Below are 22,316 nucleotides of genomic sequence, written 5' to 3' on the forward strand. Positions count from 1 at the left end.
CTGATCCACAGATGTATGGCATTGGAAACTGTTTCCGAAGAAGATTTTCAGGGTAGACTGAAAATTTAGGTCAAAAGCCAGCTGCCAATGGCTTGTACCTGTAATCCTAGCTGCTCAGGATCTGAAGGTTGGGGTTCAAAGCCGGCTCAGGCAGGAAAGCTCGTGAGACACTTGTCTCCAATTAACAACCAGAAAACTGGAAGTGGTGCAATGGGTCCAGTTGTAGAGCATTTGCCTTGAGCTAAAGACCTCAGGGACAGCACACAGGCCCAGAGTTCAAGTCCCACAACCCACAATAACAAAACAAATGCTTGGGTGAAATGGAATAAATATTCTGTCCACCATTACTGTTAAGATTGTGTGGCGGCATAGAGGCCAGAAAAACAAGTGGTCCACTTCCCACTGTGATGAACCTCTGACCCCAAGGGCATGGAGTGCATGATCTATCATCGGTCAAACACGGCCTGGGGAAACTTGTAAGACCCTGCTGTTGCTGTTTGCGATAGTAAGGAACTACGACAAAAACCCCATCTTCCCAAGGCCAACTATAACCCTTACCTCTCTAAGTTTGCGGGACAATTGGCATTTCTGGGAAACTTATCAGGATGAGTTAAAGCCAATCCTGTGAAGAGATGAGCAGTAAGCACTAACCATAGCCAGGGGAAATGTCTGATGATATTGTGGAGGACCACTGTTGGAGACCTTCCTGGCCAACTAGAGAAGAACCTGTACTTTGGTTCAATTGGCCATCCCTTTCACCCTAGCATTTCACCCACCTGTCCATTCTCAAACATTTTATACTAGGTAAAGAGAGACCTCTTCCCTAGAGGGTCATTCATATCTCTTATTTACATGGGTGCTATTCAGGATTGCCCAAAAGTTTCCAAAAAGTTCAAAGTCATAAACCAAATAGTAGCTTATGTGAATCAGTTTTATTCTGATGATTACTATAAATAAAAATGTAGTTTGGGGGCTGGTAAGGTATTTAACTATCATTCATGAAGCCCTGGGTTTTATTCCTCAGCACCACATAAACAATAGAGGATGGAAGTGGCACTGTGGCTCAACTGGTAGGGTGCTAGCCTTCAGCAAAAGAAGCTCAGGGACAGTGCCCAGGCCCCAAGTTCAAGCCCCAGGACTGGTAAAAAGTAAAAAAAAAAAACAGGTTTGTTAAAATATTTTTTTAAACTCATAAACTAAATGCTCTAGTAGGATGGCATGGGAAAATTAGTTCTAGAAACGTTACCTGAAAAATGAAGAGTTTATGTGCTAATTGAAGGCCAAAGCTGCACAAAGGCCTTAGAAGAATTGAACATTGGCAAGTAAGTTAATTAAAAACTCAGATGAAGGGCTGGGAAGTTGGCCCAGAGGTAGAGCGCTTGCCTTGTATACATGAGGACCTGGGTTCGATTCCTCAGCACCATGTAAGCAGAAAAAGCCAGAAGTGGCACTGTGGCTCAAGTGGTAGAGGACTAGCCTTGAGCTGAAGAGCTGAGTGACAATGCCCAGGCCCAGAGTTCAGGCCTCAAAACTGACAACAAAGAGAAAATATTAAAAACCAGGTGTTGGTAGCTCATGCCTATAATACTAGCTACTCAGGAGGCTAAGATCTGAGGATCACTCTTCAAAGCCAAGCTGGGCAGGAAAAGTCCATGAGACTCTTATTGCCAATAAACCACTCAGAAAACCAGAAGTGGTGCTGTGGCTCAAGTGGTAGAGCACTAGACTTGACCTGAGGGACAGCACCCAGGCCCAGAGTTCAACCCCAAGACCTACCAAAAAAAAAAAAAAAAGCTACACCTAAAGGGTTTCCTACCAAGAGGGAGCAGTCTTGGGGGTTTCTGTTTAGCAGGAAAGCAGGTTTCCCTTCTAGTTGGGAGAGAGATTGCCTTCTAGTAAGGAGGGGGCTTCTGATCAAATTGATTCAGTTTTATAATGCCCAAATAAGTGTCTAATATTTGTCAGGCATTGACTTGTGAAAACATCCTTCATGGGGAACTCTAGTCTTAATGACATTATGGTTACCATGCTTGGCTCCAGGGCTTCAATCCACCCTCTAGTTTTCCTACAGTATGGTTGCAACTTCTATCTTGAAGTAGACACTCTGTGTATGACTTCCAATTTTGAGTCTACCAGGACTGAAATTGAGACTGTATAAGCAAGGTAAATACTGTGGTGATTCTGTCCACATTTTAAGTACTGCTATGACTGTGTGGCAGAGATTCCCCATAAGTGGTCCTATTTGTGCTGTCATGGATCTCAGACCCCATGGGCATGAAATGCATGATAGGTCAGTAAGACAACTTGGAACACCCTGTTGCTCTTCTCAAAAGCAAGAGTCTATTTCAAAAACCCTTGAAACTGACAAGCTCCATTCTTTCAAGGCCAAATATACCTGGGGAAAATTTGACATTTCAGGGAAACTTACCTGGATGTAGTGAAAGCCAACCCTTTGAGTTGAGAAATAAGCACTAATCATAGCCAGGCGAAATATCTGGTGGTATTGCAGAAGACCACTGTTGAATATATTACTGGCCAACTGGAATGGAATCTGTGCTTTGGTTCAATTGGCCAACCCACACCTGACCATTCTCAAACACCTTAAATTAGGTAAGGAGAGACTTCATACTAAGTCATTCAAGAATCATATTTACAAATATGCTATTTAGGAGCCCCTAAAAATTTCCCAAAGAGCTTAAAGCTAGAAACCAGAAATAGCAGTTCAAATTAGTCTTATTCTGTTGATTTCTACGATCAATTATTCCAATATGTGCTTTTATTTAGCAACAAGGTTTGTTAATTGGAAATGCCACCAAGGGGGGAAAAACTAGGAGCCACTGGTAGGATTGAATGGGAGAAATTAGCTCTAAGTATAATATTTGAAAGGGAATCTGTGTGGTGATTGGAGGTCAATGCTACAGAAAGACTTAAAGGATTAAATACTGGCAAACAAGTTACCTAAAAACTCAGATGAAGCTGAGAATAATCCTAGATGCTCAAGTGGCTGAGTTTGAGGATCTGTGTTTAAAGTCAACCCAGGCAGGTAAGATGATACTGTCCAACTAACCTGCAAAAAGATAAACTACTTGAGTTGTGGCTAAAGTGGTAGCCTTGAGCATGAGATCAAACCCAGGACCAGCCTACAGTCTGTTAAAAAAAAAAAAAAGTTTCTGTGTCTGTGTATGGTGGCAGATCCCTTTACTAGCTTGATGATGGAACAAGCATTTTAAAAATGAGTCATGGTGTCAATAATTACCTCTTTAGTAATTGTTTTCAGAGCAATGTGTGGTTGGGTGCTTTATCTCTTGTATAAGAAGTTTTGTTCAGTGACTGAAAAACTGCCTTAACCAAACACTCTTTAATCAAAATATCCTTTGGATACTGCTGAATAGGAAAGTCAGTGGTTTAGGTTGGAAGAAAAAGTAAAATAAGATGGGAGAATTGTAGAAGTTAAGTCTTGAAGTGCTTGACTGATATAAGCACTGCCCTTGTATAGGGAGTCACAACCTTACCAAACCTATTTTAGAGAAGTGCTAGGGGTTGCAGGCATGGCTCTAGTGGTAGAACACCAGCTGGGTAAAAGTTGGTTATTTTTCTTTTAACATGGCCAGGTGTTCTGGGGGTTGATTATTAAAGCTTTTGACTAGTTTGAAAGGGGCCAAAAGTTAGAGCTATCATGAAAGATGATCCCAAAGTTCAAATTCGGGGGAGCCAGTGGTGGGCTACCCATCCAGTGTACTTTTTGAACTTGGGCATGCAACAGACAGCAAGGCAAAGTTTACTCCTGCAAAAGGCATTCTGAGTTGCTGTTCTCAGGATACCTTTATTTCCCCAGGTATTTCCAACACACATCTTCCATGCCATTCATGAGGGATCCTAGGAGTCCCTCAAGAGGAGAGACACCCTGCCATCCTGTTGAGACAGTCTCGTGCATGGGCTAAACCTGCCATCCTTTGTAGCTGACAATGGACCTGAGATGTAAAATTAATCTGCAACATCAGGAAGGGGTCCAAACAGGCACCCTGAGAAGCAAGCAACCTCATGCATTGGCCTTGGTAGAAAAAAAATGAAACTATGAATACAGCTTTGGTAGTTGTGTGTTTGCAGGGGCTGTGTGAGAGAATTGTCTTAGATTCAGACTCTTAAAATCTTTGTGATTGAGAGTCTTAATCTGCAACTTCATTTGTCCAGCTGGGGAAGAATGAAATGTTGGAGATGCAGTCATCTCTGAGAAAAATATCTAATAAGGGAATTAAGAAAATGGGTGAACAAAAGGTGAAATGAACCCCAAGATAAGTATTCAAATGTTTTTTTTTCTTTCTTGTGATTGTTTCTAATGTATTTATAAGATGATTTCTTTGCTTTGTATGTTCCTCCCCCGTGGTATAACCCCTGCTTACACTGTATTTGATGTTGGTATGCTTTGTGGAGGGGAAGGGGAAAAACAAATATTTTAAATAGGGATACAGGTGGACCAATTGCAACAATGAGATGTACAAGTAGTTATGTCAAAAACCGAAATTTACAACTTTTTTTTTTTGGGGGGGAGGAGGGAGATGGGAAGGGAATGGGAAGAGGATACAAAGGAGGAGACAACAATGCTTGTTAAGAAATGTACTCATTACCTTGTCCATGTAATTGTAACCCTTCTGTGTGGTATTTTCACAATAGAAAAAAAAAGCAGTCTGAAAAGGACAGAGTGCACCCAAAAAAAAAAACAACTTCCATTTCAGCATGTCTCTGTGATTTGAGAATTCTAAACCTAACTAGCCCAAGAAAATTGGAGCTAAGAAGGCACCCTCAGACATTCTTTATATTGTCGTCTTTTAGGGGAAAGATATGAAAACATGTTTTAAGGCTGATTTTTATTTTTGAGCTCTATTTTTAATGTGCACTTGTTAAATCTTGTATATCCCTGTCTGTGTAAATATCTTGAGAAGGATCTGTTACAGGTATTCAGTAATTAACTGACTTAATAGCAAAAAGTTCTTAAAATTTTGTTATTTACAATGTTCCAGGTCTACCAAGTTATTATTGTTATTACATTAAAAAACTTCATATAGGATTACTTTTTCCTGGATATTTAAAAGAATGTTATGTAAGTTTGAAAGTTTTATGTAGGAAAAACCAGCAAGTAGAGGAAACATGGAAATGATGAGTACACGTTTTTGGAATATTTCTATAATAGGCCAGTCAAGAATGATTTAAGGGCTGGGAAGGTAACCCAATGGTAGAGTGCTTGCCTTGCCTGAAAGAGGCCTTGGTTTCAATTCCTCAGCACCACATAAGCAGAAAAAAGCCAGAAGTGATGTTGTGGCTCAAGTGGTAGTGTGCTAACTTTGAGCTGAATAGCTGAGGGGCAGTACCCAGAGCCAGCATTCAGGCCCCATTACCGACAAAAAAGTTTCAAACAGCCTTGGGTGAGGAAAATGGGGTGGGGCAAAGGTTGATTTAACATCTAAGCAATTGTGTAAAAACAAAAAAAAAAATTTAATGGGAGGGCTGTTTTCAGACCTTATCAAGCATGAATGTCAGAACTTACAACGCCAGAAAAAGGTCAGCCTGGATATGTCATAACCTTCCTTTTTTTCAGTATTTTTTTTTATTGCAAAAATGATGTGCAGAAGGAGTTACAGTTACATGAGCAAGATAATGAGTACATTTACTATTATAAAGATAAACTCTGTTTATACCCTGGATCTTCCAGGGTAATTGAAGAGGTGGGAACCACCACATGACCTCAGTTGAGCCAGGCCCACTACTTAATCAGTCAGCTCAACCCTGCCAACTATTAATGAGCAAAGTTGGATCATCAAAGGAAAAAATACAACCCAAAATCAACTTTATTTAAGTCCTAGAAAGGTGTCTGGTGTTGCAGAGGACCAGTATTGGAGACCTTACTGGCTAACTGGGTTGGAAACTGCACTTTGGTTCCACATACATCCATTTTACTCAATCTATTTGAGAATGACCAGGTTGAGAAAATGCTAACATCAAGTAAGGAGTGAGATTCATCCCCAGAGAGTCTTCCAACTGTCATATTTGTGTAGATGCTATTGGGGTCTCCCAAAGAGTTCCTAATCAAAACCTGCTATTTGATTTCTAGCTTTAAACTGGTAATACCTATAAAATGTAGCTTGGGTTAGATCCATTAGTTGATTAGATTAGATTTATTATCAGCAGAACCTTGGTAATTATACTAGATACCATCAAGGTAATAACAGAACAACTAAGTGCCACTAGTAGGATGGCATTGAAAGACTATCTCTAGGTATGTAGGCTGGAAAGGGAATTATCTCTGTGGTGATTAGACACCAGTGCTGCACAAAGGCCTTACATAGATTGAAGGCTGGCAAAAGGTGAACCATTTACTAGCTTGTTGATCAATAATTTGGAAGACAAAGGAATAGTGTTGTCCAAATTTGCCTCTAGCACTTGTTTTCATAGCAATGCCTCTGTTGGTGGCTGTAAGAATGAGAGCAAAACAAAGACCCATTTCTTAAATATTCTCCCTTTGGATACTGATGAATGGGAAAGTCTGTTAAAGCTGACTAGGTTTGAAAAAAGATAAAACAAAGCAGGACTGTAGGAGTTAGAATCTTTTCTACCAAAGTGCTTGACATAAGCACTGCCGTTTAAAGGATAGCTGCTATCTTACAAGAAGCTAAGACTGCTTTTCTGACAATCTTTGACCAGATATCATGGTTTTTCCTAGTTTGAAAGTTTATCTGAGCAAGAAAGATTATGATCCCAAAGTTCTGATGAGTGAGAGACATGGTGGACTGCCTGCTCAGCATGCTTGCTTGGCTTCCTGCCAGTATCAGATTCTTCTGCAGAAGTAAATTATGCCTTGCTGGCTTCCTTTTGAGTTGGGATATGAGGTGTCATATAGGAGAAAACATCAAGGTATTTCCAACAACTGCTCTGATGAACTGAAACTCCTTATTTGGGATAGCTTTGGAAAAGCCCAATTTAAAACTGTATCTTATACAAAGGGATTTTACTGTTACTTCCATGTATACACGGTGTACTTTTAACAGAATTTGATCCCTCTTCCCCTTTTTATGGGCACCTTTATGGAACATACTTCAATCATCTTCATCTCCATCACTTTCACCTTTCCTGTTCCCCATCTGGCCAGTTATTGCTCCAGTCTGAGGGTTCTTGTTTGCCTTTTATATCTTTGGCATAAGTTATCGTAAGCAAAAATACAGAAAATAGACTAAAGACTGTGCTAACAAGATTTAAAAGTCTTAGAATGGAAGAAGCATTATGTTAACTCGGATATGTCTATCTTCAAACTTTTCTGTTTTCATTCTTTTCCATGAGGGGGCTGCTTTCAAATCTGAAGTGTTTATTATTATTTTCTGTTTAACCATTGAATCATAAGCATCTCCCATTACTTATTCTGAAAATGTAGGCACCCATTAGTGGTGAGCCTGCCTGTTAGTGAGCAAGGGTAGTTTTCATTTTATTGGAGCTTTGGTTCTGGTTATCAGTTTATCTGCTTCTCCCTCTGCAATCTTTTTTTCGCTCTGCAGTCTTTCCTGGAATAAAGCTGAGCAGTGGCAGAGCAAGTAGTCAAATGCTATGTTCACTCAGTGTGCTAGTCAGCAATCTGCAAAGTAGGTATGTGCTCACGGTGGTCCATTGAGGCATGGTGAGAAACTATTATGTAAGTTATACATACACACCAGGAAGTAATCTGTCTTTAGCAGTGATGTCATGAATACAAGATTTTGAAAATATTTTGGGGACTTCTTTACAATTAGGCTGGAGTTAATTTTGTGTTGCTATTACAAATACTTGATAGTCACCTTAGAAAGGCTTATTTTGGCTCAAAAATTTTGTGGTTCCAATCTATAATTGGGCAGACCTACTGTGTTAAGGCCTCCTATGTGGAGGATGGGGATGACATGATGGGTGTATGGTGTAGGAAAACTATTCACTTCATGGTCAAGAAAAATCTGGGGTCCTATTTTTCACTTCAAGGACACACCCTACATAACCAGAAGACCTCCCATGACACACCCTAAATAACCAGAAGACATCCCACTAGGTCTTACATTCTCATTTGCACCATCTCCAAGAAGCTAAGGGCTGAGTCTTTAAAACACAGGCATTAGGTGGACACTTAAGATCCAGCCTATAGCATTACTTTATGAACAGTAATGTGCATATAAATTATTTGGGAGTTTGAAATGTAGCTTCAGATTCAATGTAGCTGGGGCTGCTGAGAATTTTTGAGTTTCTAATAGGTTCTATATTAACACATGTTTGGGTTTGGGGATTACTATTAGAGTAACACTGCTCTTTGTACTGCATTTGTGCCATAAGCTTCAAGTATTCAGTCAGTATCTTAACACTGGAGGAATGAGAAACAAGCAAAAGAAGATACATAGCTATTAGGCCCCTAAAAGCCACAGAAGATAGACAAAGAGATAGCTTAAACACTAGCACAGGTTTATTTGGAAGAAAAGTCTACAGAGTTAGCCCTGGCTGGTCAATTGAATAAACTGTCTTTTAAGATACTGGTCAGCGTCTGTGATTTTGTCCAGGGGTCAGTCCACTTCATCTGGAGGCCCCAGTGAGATCCTATTCTTGCCTGAACAGGACCACCCCTGTCATGACCTGACACCTGTGTCAGGGGACAGGCCACATGGGCGCACCTAGTGGAAGGCCTCTGAGAGACATTCCTCAGCCCCAGGTGCCCTTGCTCTGTGGAACCCCTGAAATGGACTCTGGAGTTTGTTCTACCAGTAAGTTTCTGCCTGTCATCATCATGTAAAAACATGAGCTGTTTTAAACTCCCAAGAAAAGTCATCAAGTTTTGGTGTTAGCAAAAACTTATAAACTAAAGTTCCTCTTCAAAATAATGCAATAATCCTTTACATTTTTGATAAGTCAGATAATTTGATTACAATGAACAGCTTAATGCATTAAAACACCAGATCTTTGTTTTTCTGTAATATCCGAGTTACTATTCACTGGCAGAAATTTCTTCCTGTTTTCTGGTCTCAGTCCCTCCTGCAGTTAGAAATGTACTTTCTCCCCTTTTCCCTGGGAAAAGAATAGCCATGGGTACAAACCTGTGAAATCAGAAAACAAAACAAAAGTATTGATAAAGGGCAAAAACCTCCTGGTAAAGAAAAACCCCAGACAAAGGCTGACAGTCCTCAGCTTTTGTCCTTTCCTCAACCTTGATAAAAAGCAAAAGAACATCGCTCCCTCACTCAAGTTTACCAAACTGGCAGCTTTGCAGAAAGCTATTGACAGCTGAGACTTATCACCAGCTGCATTAAAATGCTGTGTTAGGAGCTTATAATAAAAATAATTTCTAAAATAGTGTCAATAGCTTTGATAGTATTGATCATGCTGACCAAGTCAAGATTATGTTTTGCCTATGCTCCTGTGACTCAAGGCTATGTTTCTACCATGTTCTGCTTCTGTAATAATAAAATCACAAGTTTCAGTGAGTTTATAAGTGGTTAAACACCTCTCTGGCTGAAAAGTGGCACATCTGGAGAGAGCATGGAATATTCTAATTCCTGAGTGATGTCCTTTTATAATCCATAATCTAGGTGTAAACTTCTTCTGAGGACTGTGAAGCATCCTAGAAAATGATCTAACAAAGAAGGGATGATGATTGACATCTGAAGGGGGGCAATCTTGTAAGGTTCAGCCCTGAAGTGGATGGACCTGATGATTTATCAATATGTACCAGAGAACTGAATTACATATTTTTGAGAAAAAAACCCACAGTTCTCCAAAAGAGTTGAGTGTGAGAATAAAGTTATCTTTTCCCTATATTTGGGCACAAAAATGTAATGGAGAACAGTACTTCAGAAGCTAAGAGAGAAGGTAAAAATGTGAAGTCCAATGACCAGTGAATAGTTAGCTCCAACCTGCACTTTAGTGTTGATTCCTAGCCCAATTTGCTTTCTTTTTAGTTGGCTTTTTTTCTAAGTTTTAGTAGCAGTTTCTATGTATAGTGAATTTTGTTGACCATATGTAAAGTTCCCCAAGTTCCTCTTCAGGGACCTGACATGGAAACTGTCAAGAAGAGGAGACCATCTGTCCCAACTTAAGTGCTCCCCTTCCAAGGAAGATTCCCCAAATCTGAAGACTGTTATTGGAATGGGGTTGGGGTTGCAAGGTTACTCTTTGGAGGCCATGTGAATCAAAATGTCTACCATTCTGGTTTTTCACCCTGCTGATTGTCAGTGTGAAATCTGTGATTGACCTACTACACTGGATTTGTCTGGGACTCTGCTTTCTCGGTTGGAAACTCAATAGATCAGTCGCTGTGGAGACTGGCCTGGCTTCTTCACGAACCAACACAGATATGTTTTTCCATTACTGTACAGGAGGGTCTCACTAGACCTGCAGGAGATGGAGGCCTGATCTCCAAGGGTGACAGGCAGGGAGAGTGGAGTTTGGGTCAATAGAGCAACCCCACCGGATCCTAAAGAGAGAAGTGGACAAGTTTAATTGCAAGTTTCTTTCCTAACTAATACTGGACTATAAAATATTAAATAATGTTTTATGATCCAAAATCTTCATTAAACACCGCACACACAACACACATACACACACACACACTGATAGTTGTAAACCATGAGGACTTCTAGAATTTACCAGCACTTTCTGCTTATCTAGTCCTAAGCAGAACAAGGTTCTTTGGTCCTTCTGGAATCTTCCTCACTCTCACAGATACATATATCATCTACCCATCCAGGAGGGAAAATGTGCACGTCTCACCACTGGATACAACACGCATGGGAAGAATTGGGCACCAGAGCTCAGCCCCTCCCCATCTCCTTCCTCAGCTCTGGTGTGTTCTTACCTGGGATCCAGAACATGAGCAGCCCCAGGAGTTGAGCAGGGCAACTGATTCTGAGAGTAAGCAGTCCTTGTCAGCCCAGGCAAGCTTAGAGCTGAGCTTTTATGGTGGACTTGCAGAGAAGCTACTCCCCAGGGAGCAATATGCAAAAATCCTGGTGAGTGCAGTTGTGAGAGACAAACTGTCAGAAGAGAAACAAAGTGACACCAGGAGGGTGGGGCCTCTCCTGTTAGTTAGAATCATTAACTATGATCAAGAAACTTGGAAAAAATTATATTAATGAAGTAAGCCAGTCTCAAAGAAACAAAGGTCCCATGGTTTCCCTTATCTGCAATAACTAGTATATGTCTAGGACAAGCAGAAGTGGTCAAAAGCTATGTACAAATGACCATATAACCTGATACTAAGCCAATGAACCCCAAGAAAGGGGCACAAGAGATTTTATCTTTCTTGTTGTTCTTTTTAATGTACTAATAATATACTTTGTGAGTTTTTCTTTGTATGTTTTTCCTCCATTGTACAACCCCTGTTTTCACTGTATTTGATTCCGGTGTCCTGCATCTTGTATATACCTATTTCTAATTTGAGGAGGGGAAGGGAAATGACAAAATGCTGAAATAAGGATACAGGATGACCATTGTAACAATAAGATGTACATGACACTATGTTGAAAACAAACTTTACAACTTTACTGGGGGGAGGGTTTAGAGAGAAAGGAGTTGGAGAGAAAAGGAATGGTAAGGGAAAACAATAGAGGAAATGGACTCATTACCTTACTCATGTAATTGTAACCCCTATGTACAGTACCTTCACAATAAAAATACATATCATAAAAAGAAAGGCAAAGGGCAGTAGGAGGATTGGGTGGGAGGGCAGGGGGAGGATGGGAAGAATGGGAAGGGGAAATAAAGGAGGAGGCTACAATGCTTGATAAGAAATGTACTCATTATCTTTCCCATGTAATTGTAACCCCTCTGTACAGTATTTTCACAATTAAAATGAATAAATAAATAATAAAAAGAGAGGCAAGAGAGATCTTATATGTGTTCCCTAGAGAGGGACATGCCTTCATGATTCCTCCTGTTTGCCTGCGCCCTAATTCTTCAACCCTTTCCAGGCATGTTTTACAGTTTTCTTAAATAAAGATGCCTTTTCATTAAGTAGTGAGTCATTCTTATTTAGTTTCTAGATATTTATTGAAAAGTTTAAGTTTGGTCACTTTATTTTATTTTTTAATTGTTTTTTATTGTGAAATTTTATTACTATAAAATAACTAACACCTATAACCCTCATAGTTTTTAGATAAATAGAAATGTGTGGAGAGCTGCAGGAGCCGCGCCCAAAGATGGTGAGGCCACAAAAGCAACATTGTAGCTGGCGCGGCTGCGACCAAAGATGGCGCTGGCTCCCGCCTTCCATCTTCCCGGTGACGAGTGCTCTCTGTAAAAAACAACTCCTTATATGTCTATGACTTGGCTCCTAGTTTGCTTCCGTGTTTGCAGCCCTATCGGTATATGCCACGTGGCACTTCAGGATTGGCCATCCAGGAGGCTTATAACCGGAGCGCAGGGGCGGAGGGACAGAGAAGCAGGAAGAAGCGGGCAGAAGAAGCAGGAGAGAAAATGTTGTAAAAGGTCCTGAATAAACCGCCTGAAAGAAGAACCTGTTGTCACATCATCCTTGCGGGTCAAGGCGGTCGCGACAGAAATGGAAGGCATGTTACTCTACTCAACTGATTTTATGGAACAAGTATTACACTCATTCCCAAAAGAGAATTCCAACAACAAAAAAGAATTATAGACCAATCTTTTTGATGAACTTAGGCACAATAATTCTCAATAAAATATTTACAAATCAAATTCAGCTTCACATTAAAAGATCATAAAACATGATCAGGCATATTGGTTTCTATGCTGAAAAAAAATTCTCACCATATAGAAATCAAACATAATGCAGTACTTAAACAGAATCAAGGTTTAAAAAATAGCATGATTACTTTAACTTATCCAGAAAATCTTTTGACAAAGTTCAACATCCTTTTTATGATACAAATTCTAATGAGGCCTGGGAATGTGGCTTAGTGATAGTGTTCACTTAGCATGCATGAAGCCCCAGGTTTGATTTCTCAGTAACAGATAAACAGAAAAAGCTGGAAGTGGAGCTGTGACTCACGTAGTAGAGTGCTAGTCTTGAGCAAAAGAAGCTCAAGCACAGTGCCTAGGCCCTGAATTCAAGTCCCGGGACTGGCAAAAATAAATGTAATTTATAACTAATATATGTCTGAGACAAGCAGAAATGGTCAGATAATTTGATGTTAGGTGAAATGAATCCCAAGATCAGGATTCAAATGTTTTTTTTTTCTTTCTTTTCACTGTTTTTAACATACTTATAAGATGATTTCTTTGTTGCTTTGTATGTCCCTCCCCCACGGTATAACACCTGTTTTGCTGTGTTTAAAGTTGGTATAATTTGTGGAGGGGAAGGGAAAAAACAAATCATTTAAATAGGGATACAGTTGGACCCATTGTAACAATGAAATGTACAAGACGTTATATCAAAAAACAATCTTTACAACTATGGCCAAGTTGGGGTGGGAGGGAAGAGGGGGATGTCGGGAGGAGATCCGAAGGGATGGGAAGGGGAACAAAGGAGGAGGCAATAATGCTTAATAAGAAATGTACTCATTACCTTGCCCATGTAATTGTAACCCCTCCTTACGGTATTTTCACAATTAAAAAACATACATATTCCATAAAAATATTTTAATAATGAAAAATGAGGAAATTGTCAAATGTGATGAGAAGCCAACTGTATTTTATGCCCATTGACCAACTTTGTGGTGTTTTCCCTATCAAGTAACAAAGATAATTTTACATTCCGCTGTAGAAACTTGGATCCATAAGTATATTTCAACAAGGAATGTGATGGTTATAAGCCATCAAGTTCTTTCCACTGAGCAACTTAATTTCCAAGAAAAAATAATGGAGCTAAGAAAAATCAAACAACCATTACCTTAGAATAGAATTGAAGTGAAGATCATCAGTAATGGAACTGAGTGAAAACAGGGACTTTCAAGTGGATATCCTGGGAAGAACTCAGAAGTACTGCTGTACATTCCTCTAAGCATGGATTCTTGAGTCTAACTTTGATGGAAAGTGCACAAGTCCACACCAAAGGACATTCAGGAGTATAAGTGGTTGTGATCCTCAAGACTGATAAGATCAGGGGACTGAAGAGACTTTGGAAGATTTCCAGGGAAGAGAAGGAAAGGCAGATCTAGGACAATATGACCTAGACTGAACTATTATGTGACAAAAAACAATGGGGGATAATTGTCAGTATTTGACATGAGCCTAAGAAAGAATTAGACTTGTATATTAAGGTTATCTTCCTGGAGTACGAATGCTGATTTCTTATTTGTTGCAAATAAATAGAAATACACAAGAGTATGTTTCTTACTTCTTCAATTTGCTTCAGATGGTTCAGGGAAAATCTACTTTGTGTTGTACTTTTAACATTTCTTCTTGAAATAGTTTCCCTTTAAAAACTCAAAGAGCACTTGTTGAGTACAGACTGAAGATGTTCTAACATCTTTAATAAGGTGGCCTTGTCTCATTCTTATAGGCATTAAAAACAGTAATTAGCCTGGCATGGGTAGCTCACACCTGTAATCCTAGCTACTTGGGCTGAGATCTGAGGATCACAATTTAAAGGTCGTTTAGGCAAGACAGGCTGTAAGACTCTTGTATTCAATTAAGCACCAAAAAAAGCTGAAAGTGGAGCTGTGGATCAAATGGTAGAATGTTAACTCAGAACATAAACGTAGGGACAGTGCCCAAGCCCTGAGGTCAAGCCCCAGGACTGACACTACACACAAAATAACAATATTCCTGTTACATTTTTTCTTTTTCCAAGTACAATTTAAGACCCGGAACTGAATCCTGCATTTTGAAAAACAGGAATCCCTGGGTCCTACAAGACTCCCTGACAAGAAATCCTCCATTCATGGTCTCAGAGAAGCCTATGTGGGATATGATCCTGAGTTGCAGAAAGAGCACGGAGGAGAGTGATTAAGGATAAAGATGGAGGCAGTGTGATTAATGGTGTAATCAGACTACCTGCCTGCAAGTGATAATCAGAATTTGGGCAATCATTGTCTGACTGGACAGTGTCAGAAAGTACTCTGTGCACAGTGAGTGGTCTCAGAAGCACTTGTGAGTAACAGTTCAAAATCAGCTGATACTGATTAGCATCATTGGACACCTTCACATTTCTGTTCTCAATTTTTTTTCTATAAACCTTAGTTACAAATAGCATTCTTATTTATTAAATAACATGTAATTCTCCAAAAAGAATATCTATGATGCAAAGTGTGTGGGCACACATACAGCTACTTAAGGCATATTGACCATCATCAGTACCAATTTTGATGCTATTGTTTTTATTTGTTGGGACTGAAGTTTGTATTCAGGAATTCAAACAATCTTGGTAAATGACCACATTCCAGCACTTTGACTCTAGCACATTTTTGAGGGAGAATCCCATGCTTTGTTCTGAGGGTGCTCACAGAACCCAGTACTCTTACCTATGCATTCCATATTATCACAGTTACAGGCTTACAGGTGTGAGGTTTGCTAAATTTTTGCCCTGGCTGCTGAGGAAAAACATTAAAACAACACTATTTTTTACCTGCCTCTATTTACATTTTATTGGAAAGGTGACATATGGAGGACTTATAGTTACATGAGTCAGGTAAATAGTACATTTCCTTTTAAACATTGCCACATCTTCCTTCCTTTCCTCCCAATGTTGCCTTTTGAAATTTGAAATCATCTTTGGAACTCCTCATTTTACAGTATTGAGATCTCCATGTGTCCAGTGAAATACGACATTTAGGGAAGAGTGAGGCATGGTGCTTCCATAAACATAGCTAGCTGGAAACCAGTGAACCTGACAGGGCTCATTGTGACCCCAGAAGCACATGGCCTTTTGCTTGCCCTGGTTCAGATGCATGTTTTTTTTTTCTTTCTTGCAGTTGTTTCTAACATATTTATAAGATGATTTCTTTGATGCTTTGTATGTCCCTCCCCCATCGTATAACCTCTGGTTTCACTGTATTTGATGCTGGTATAATTTGTGGAGGGGAAGGGAAAAAGAAATTGCTTAAATAGGGATACAGGTGGACCCATTGCAACAATGAGATATACAAGACGTTATGTTGAAAAATGAACTTTACAACTTTGGCTGGGCAAGGGGTGCGGGTGTGTCGGGCAAGGGGTGGGGGGAGATGGAAGGGGAAACAAAGGAGGAGGCAACAATGCTTGATAAGAAATGAGCTCATTGCCTTGCCCATGTAATTGTAACAACTCCTTACGGTAGTTTCACAATAAAAATAAATAAATAAATAAATTTAAAAAGAAAATCTTATAGTGCAGATTTAAAGAAAAATGAATGAGACAAAGGATGCCTGTTTTCCCTTATGTATGGAAGCCAGATTTAGCTTATAAATTTATTAGTAATTAGGTTAGTTGGTATACAAATATATACAAATATATTCATTGGAAGATGGTAGATTCCACACAGCACTCTAGTATAATCCCTTAGAATGGTGAAGTCAAATTTCAACAAAACAACAGTAGAGGGCAGGCACTTGAATGGAATGGAGTGGGATCAAGGGCAAAGGGGAAGAAGAATGAAGCTGAGAAAAGGAGAATGGGGATAAGAATTCACTGCAAAGTCAGGTGCTGGTGGCTCACTCCTGCAATCCTAGCTACTCAGGAGACTGAGATCTGAGCATCTCAGTTCAAAGCCAGTCTGGTCAGGAAAGTCTGTCAGACTCTTACCTCCAACAAACCACTAGAAAACCAGAAGTAACACTGTGTTTCAAGCAGTAGAGCAATCACCTTGAGCTGAAGAGCACAGGGACAGCACCCAGATTATGAAGAGTGCACAAAGAGTGGGTAGGGATGGATACTGAGAATGTTTTAAGGGATGACATTGATCAATTTGCATTGTATTCATAACTTGCTTATTTATTTTTTTATTGTGAAAATACTGTACAGAGTGGTTACAATTACATGGGCAAGATAATGAGTACATTTCTTATCAAGCATTGTAGCCTCCTCCTTTGTTTCCCCTTCCCATCCCTTCCCATCCTCCTCCCACCCTCCCAGCCAACTCCCCCCTCCCTGACAAATTTGTAAATTTTGTTTTCCTCATAAGGACTTTTATATCTCATTGTTGCAATGGGTCCACCTGAATTCTTATTTAAATGATGTGTGGTTTTTTAAATGGCAATTCTTTTGTACAACTGCTTAAACATTAAAAATTGAGAAACAAAATTAGTGATAGAATGGTAAAGTAGGTCCTCTCTGGGTATGGGTACTCATTGGATAGAGAGAGAAAAAACAGTTAAAATAGGCAAATATGGTAAAAATATTATATGAACATATAAGAATGTTTCTAATGAACATTCAGAGTTGTAATTGTGTAGTGATAGAAACCATATGACTCTAAGTAGTGAGGGTATGTAATGTATAAAAGAGCCAGATTATGATATTCAAGGAAGGACCACAAAACTGTTCTGAATTAAAAGCAGACTGAGATCTAGGCCAGTTAAGGCAACCTGTAAGTGGGTCCTTTTGTCACAAATGCTGTTACAATTGTCAAAGTCAAAATGGTCTTGCAGTCCACCAGGCATGATTTAGGATACCATCATTTTATTGGGTCAGATTAGAGAATGCCCTGTTTTTAAGAAATTTTTAGGGTGTAAAACTATGAGGGCATATTCTGAAATGAATGAGAACAAAATGCAATTTTTTACTCCACTTACAACCCATCTGTAAAGGTAAAAATGTTTCAAATAATTTGCAATATAAAATAAAATTCCTTAACCATATGCTGAAATTATTTTTGCTTTGTAAGAAAAATCACTTTTCTACAAATGTCGAAGATAATACTGTTTCCTCAAATATATGACCCTTACAAAAGCCATGTGCTCCTTAATGCCCACCTAATAATTGCCTAAGTATTGCTCTTTGTTTAGGGACCTCCATATTCTGTCCTTTGAGTGTGGTCTTATTCAGCAACCTGGAAGTTCTTACCAGTAATGCTAAACATATTTGTCAAAGAGAAATTAATTTTTCACTTCTTCCAGCCAAGCAAGATGGAACCAGGATTAAGATAAACCTAAAACCCTGGACTCATCATGATCTATTGCAAAACAATGACTCCCAAGTAAAATTCAAATCAACATCACATCACTGAATTTGGAAACATAGAGAGGAAGAGAAAAGGCAGAGATCAAAAGTTCCACTAGGAATGTAAGAATGCCAGAAAGTCCTGACACCTCATGGATCATGAAGGACCCTATGAAAAATGCAGTGTCTTCATTCAAGTCCCTATCTTCTATTGCAATTGGAGCCTTATAATGTCACAACAATAATCAGAGTGTCTTGTCAACCAGAAAGAATTTGGAGACCCAGAAAAAGTGGTATCACTCTTTAATATATTTCATTGCTCCCAGAAATTCGACCCCTCACATAGTGCTCCTTCAGTCATTCTGACAGAGTGGGCAATTCAAGTATCAAATTTCCTTGGATTAATGGGGGAGAATGATGCAAGGGCTGACATAATGTATTGAACTCGTAACCTGATTTGGAGAATGGCAAATTCTTATGCAAATACTTAAAATAATGAAAACATAATTTACAAGGTATCAATTATTTTCATCATCATTACCGCTGGGCAACAAAAGTTTCAAACTAAAAAGTTCAAGCCTAAATTTCATAGACTCTGTGTGTTTCTTCATTGGATCTATCCTGTTCATAGGATAGATAACAGCAGTAGTCCATTCCCCAGGTCCACAGTGGGGCCAACCTTGCTGCAGGGGAAGAGAACTCAGATGCTCCTCTATTCTTGTTTGACTTCAGGTTTGAAAGCCTGCACAACTGCCCACTTCTGGCAAGTCCACTAGATAGTATGTTGATTAGCAACAAAATGTGTAGGTGATGTTCTTGGAGTAAACTGGCTTCCCTTGTTCCTGTGTGGAGTGGCTATTCTTGCTGATGATTGTAAATATGAATAACAGGCAGAAAAGTGCACATTCTAGAATGTCAAATTACACATTCTTAGAAACTGTTATGGAGTAGATTCCTGCAAAGCTTCAAGAAACAGATCCAACAAGGCCACTGCTAATTAAGCCTGTGGAAGGATCCCCAACACCTGTAGTTTCAGTTTCAAGCGACTCCCTAGGGAAGAAGGATATTCTTGTAACTCAGAAGGATTACAACTCTGCAGCAGTACAGCTACAAGAGACAAGGACTCTTGGCCTGCAGCCATTCTGTTCTCTCAAACCACCAATCTGATCTTGGATATAGATGCAATGCACATTTTTCCATAAACAAATTCACATTTTGTAAAACATCAGGAGAAATACATGACCACAGAATACATTGCAAACATATTCTTTACAAGCAAAAATTACTTACCTCAATTCAGATGATAGGGAAACCCAAAACCACTTGTTGGTTCTCCTTCAGAAGTCTCAAGTGTAATCCCAGGACTAAATTAAAATGGTGAATCCAAAGTAGTATTTCATGTATAGACTTTTAAAGAAAATAATAATCTTATTTGCAATAATTAGTATAAGTTTAGGACAAGCAAAAAAGGTCAAAAGCTATGTACGTATGACCATATAAGATGATATTAAGTGAAATGAACCCCAAGATAGGGACACAAATTATTTTTTTCTTTCTTGCTATTGTTTATAATGTATGTATAGTGTACTATGTGATTTTGTTTGTTTCATTGGTATGTTCCTCCCCCATGGTATAACCCCTGTTTTCACTGTATTTTATTTCAGTGCCCTGCATATTGTATATATATTTTTATAATTTGGGGAGGGGAAGGGAAAAACAAAATGTTTAAATAGGGATACAGGTTGACCCATTGTAGCAATGAGATGTACAACACACTATGTTGAAAATGAACTTTACACGTCGGGGGTCGGTGGGGGGGAGTTGAGGGGTAAGGAGGGGTGGGGGGTTAGTTGAAGGCATGGGGATGGAAGGGATGGTAGGGAAAAATAAAGGAGGAGGCAACAATGCTCAATAGGATATGTACTCATTACCTTACTCATGTAACTGTAACCCCTCTGTACAGTATTTTTACAATAAAAATGTATAAAAAAAGATGACTACTGATACATTACATACAGAACCCATGTTTTTCCTTACTAAATCTCCACAATCCAGGTTCCCCAGTTCTTCCTTTAAGATCAGGTCTGTAAAGGTTTAACTACATGATTTAATACACTGTTACTTTGTTGCCTGTTGATAAATTAGAACAGAACAGAAAAATGTGGAATGATGTGATCCAATAAAGAAGATTGAGCGGATTGGGAGATGAGACATTATCATCTCCATTTAAATTCCCTTTCAACACTAGGCAAATTCAGTTTGTAGGAATGCAAGTTAGCATAGCCAGTATGGAGGACAGAAAGGAAGTTACTAAAATACCTAAAAAGAGACATACCAGATGATTTGGCGACCTCATGCCCGGGAAACATCTGAAATAAAGCCAACACACAAAAGTGATATTTATAAAGGAATTTCTGCATATATAGATTTATTGTGATACTGTTCTCAGTAGAGAAAATTTGAAATCGGTCAGTTGTCCTAGAATCAATTAGAAAGTAGTGATGAACTGGCCCATATATGTATGTATATCTGTGTATATGTATATATACACACATATATATGTATACATACATATACATATATGCACACATATATATGTACATATACATATACACACATATATGTATGTATGTATATATATATATATATATATATACATGTATACAACATATATAAAGAAACATGAAATCCTGTAATCCGCAGCAAAATGAAGAGAGCTGGAGACATTCTGTTAAAACAGCCAAAACAAAAGGCCTTTCTCATTCAAACAAAACAAAATAGAAGAGTAATTATGTGGGCCAAAAAAGGGCCCAGGAGGCAGGAGGGTGAGCACAGGGGAAAAATAGAAGGACATGATCAATGTACATAATAGATGTATAAGGAGAATCCTAGAATCTTATTAATAGATGCTGATAAAATATGTTAATACAATAGATATCAGAGAAGTAATGACTAAAATCTGATGCAATGAATCTGTTCTTTGTATTATAAACAATTCCTGATGGTAGCTCATACATGTAATACTAGCTATTCTGGAAACTGACATCTCATGATCCTAGTTCAAAGCTGGCCTGGGCAGGAAACTTGGTGAGAGTCTTAGCTCCAATTAATCACAAGAACTCCAGAAATGGAACTATGGCTCAATATGTTGGAGTGCTAACCTTGAGCAAAAGAACTCAAGCCCCAGGACTGATAATAACAAAAAAACATTGCTGCTTAGAATATCTGTTACTTGTGTTATTGTTTTATGAATCTCAAGTGTTGACACAATTCACACTCTTCAAGTCTATATTGTCTATATATGAGCATCTCTGTCAGCAGGTGGAGGCACAGGAGGAGCAGCTGGGGCAGCCCAGACTCTCACTTCTGCTTCCCTGGGAGGTTTTTGTCATGGCTTATATCACTGTGGGAGAGTAAGCATAATAATTTTGACAGTAATAAGTGGCAACATCTTCAGGCTGCAGGCTGCTGATGGTGAGAGAATAATCTGTCCTAGATCCACTGCCACTGAACCTGGATGGAACTCCAGATACCAAATTACTACTAGCATAGATCAGGAGTTTAGGGGCTTTCCCTAGTTTCTGCTGGTACCAGGCTAAATATCTATAAATGTTTCCACTGGCTCTGCAAGTAATGGTGGCTGTGCCTCCTACAGATGCAGACAAGGTGGACGGGGACTGGGTCATCTGGATGTCACACCTCGCATCTGGCCGGGGAAACATGAAACAAATATCCACATTAGTAACCAAATTATAAGAAGGCTCTCTTGAAGAGTAAAGATTCATGGATCACACTGAAGAATTTTAATGCCCAATATTCTTTATCCTTACCTGGGAGCCAGAGCAGCAGGAGCCCCAGGAGCTGAGCAGGGATCCTCACGTCCATGCTGTGTGCTGACTGGGACAGACTGCTACGCCGACTATGAGCAGCCTATGAAGAAGTCCTGAGGGCAGTGGGCTGTGCTGCTGGCACATGCAAATCATCAGTATCTGGACAAGGTTAAACACAACTGTACGGCTGTCTCATCTCAGCAGGTCTACACAAATTTGAGTCTCAGGAGACTTAGGTCAGGCAACAGTCTGTATTGTAGCCACAGAAGAGAATCAGCACATTTCTTTCCTGTGGGTGGAGCAGACCACTGATCTTATTGAGGATCAAAGTCTCTTTTCTTTTTATTCCTTTATCTGAGACAAGACCTATCCATCAAAAGGTTAGTTCCAGAAATTTACAGACGTTTGTACAACACTCATTTGGCACAAGCATTTATTATCCAG

The 22,316-nt window shown here is 39.3% G+C and overlaps 1 long non-coding RNA gene and 2 gene segments (V, D, J or C); all 3 read right to left on the bottom strand.

Annotated features, from left to right (window-relative positions):
- LOC122116802 overlaps positions 1–22,316 on the bottom strand; it is a 438,425-nt gene that overhangs the window by 291,993 nt on the left and 124,116 nt on the right.
- LOC122116735 lies at positions 18,329–19,514 on the bottom strand. Its single transcript, XR_006149008.1, has 2 exons — positions 19,333–19,514; positions 18,329–19,092 (listed from the first exon to the last, which is right to left on the bottom strand). It is a non-coding gene; the product is annotated as an uncharacterized LOC122116735 (long non-coding RNA).
- Positions 21,422–21,942, bottom strand: LOC122116698. The segment is given in 2 exon segments: positions 21,422–21,748; positions 21,873–21,942. Coding segments are annotated over 2 exon segments (366 nt in total).

The sequence above is a fragment of the Dipodomys spectabilis genome, unplaced genomic scaffold (assembly GCF_019054845.1).
Source record: "Dipodomys spectabilis isolate Male_0828 unplaced genomic scaffold, ASM1905484v1 ptg000137l, whole genome shotgun sequence".
NCBI lineage: Eukaryota > Metazoa > Chordata > Mammalia > Rodentia > Heteromyidae > Dipodomys > Dipodomys spectabilis.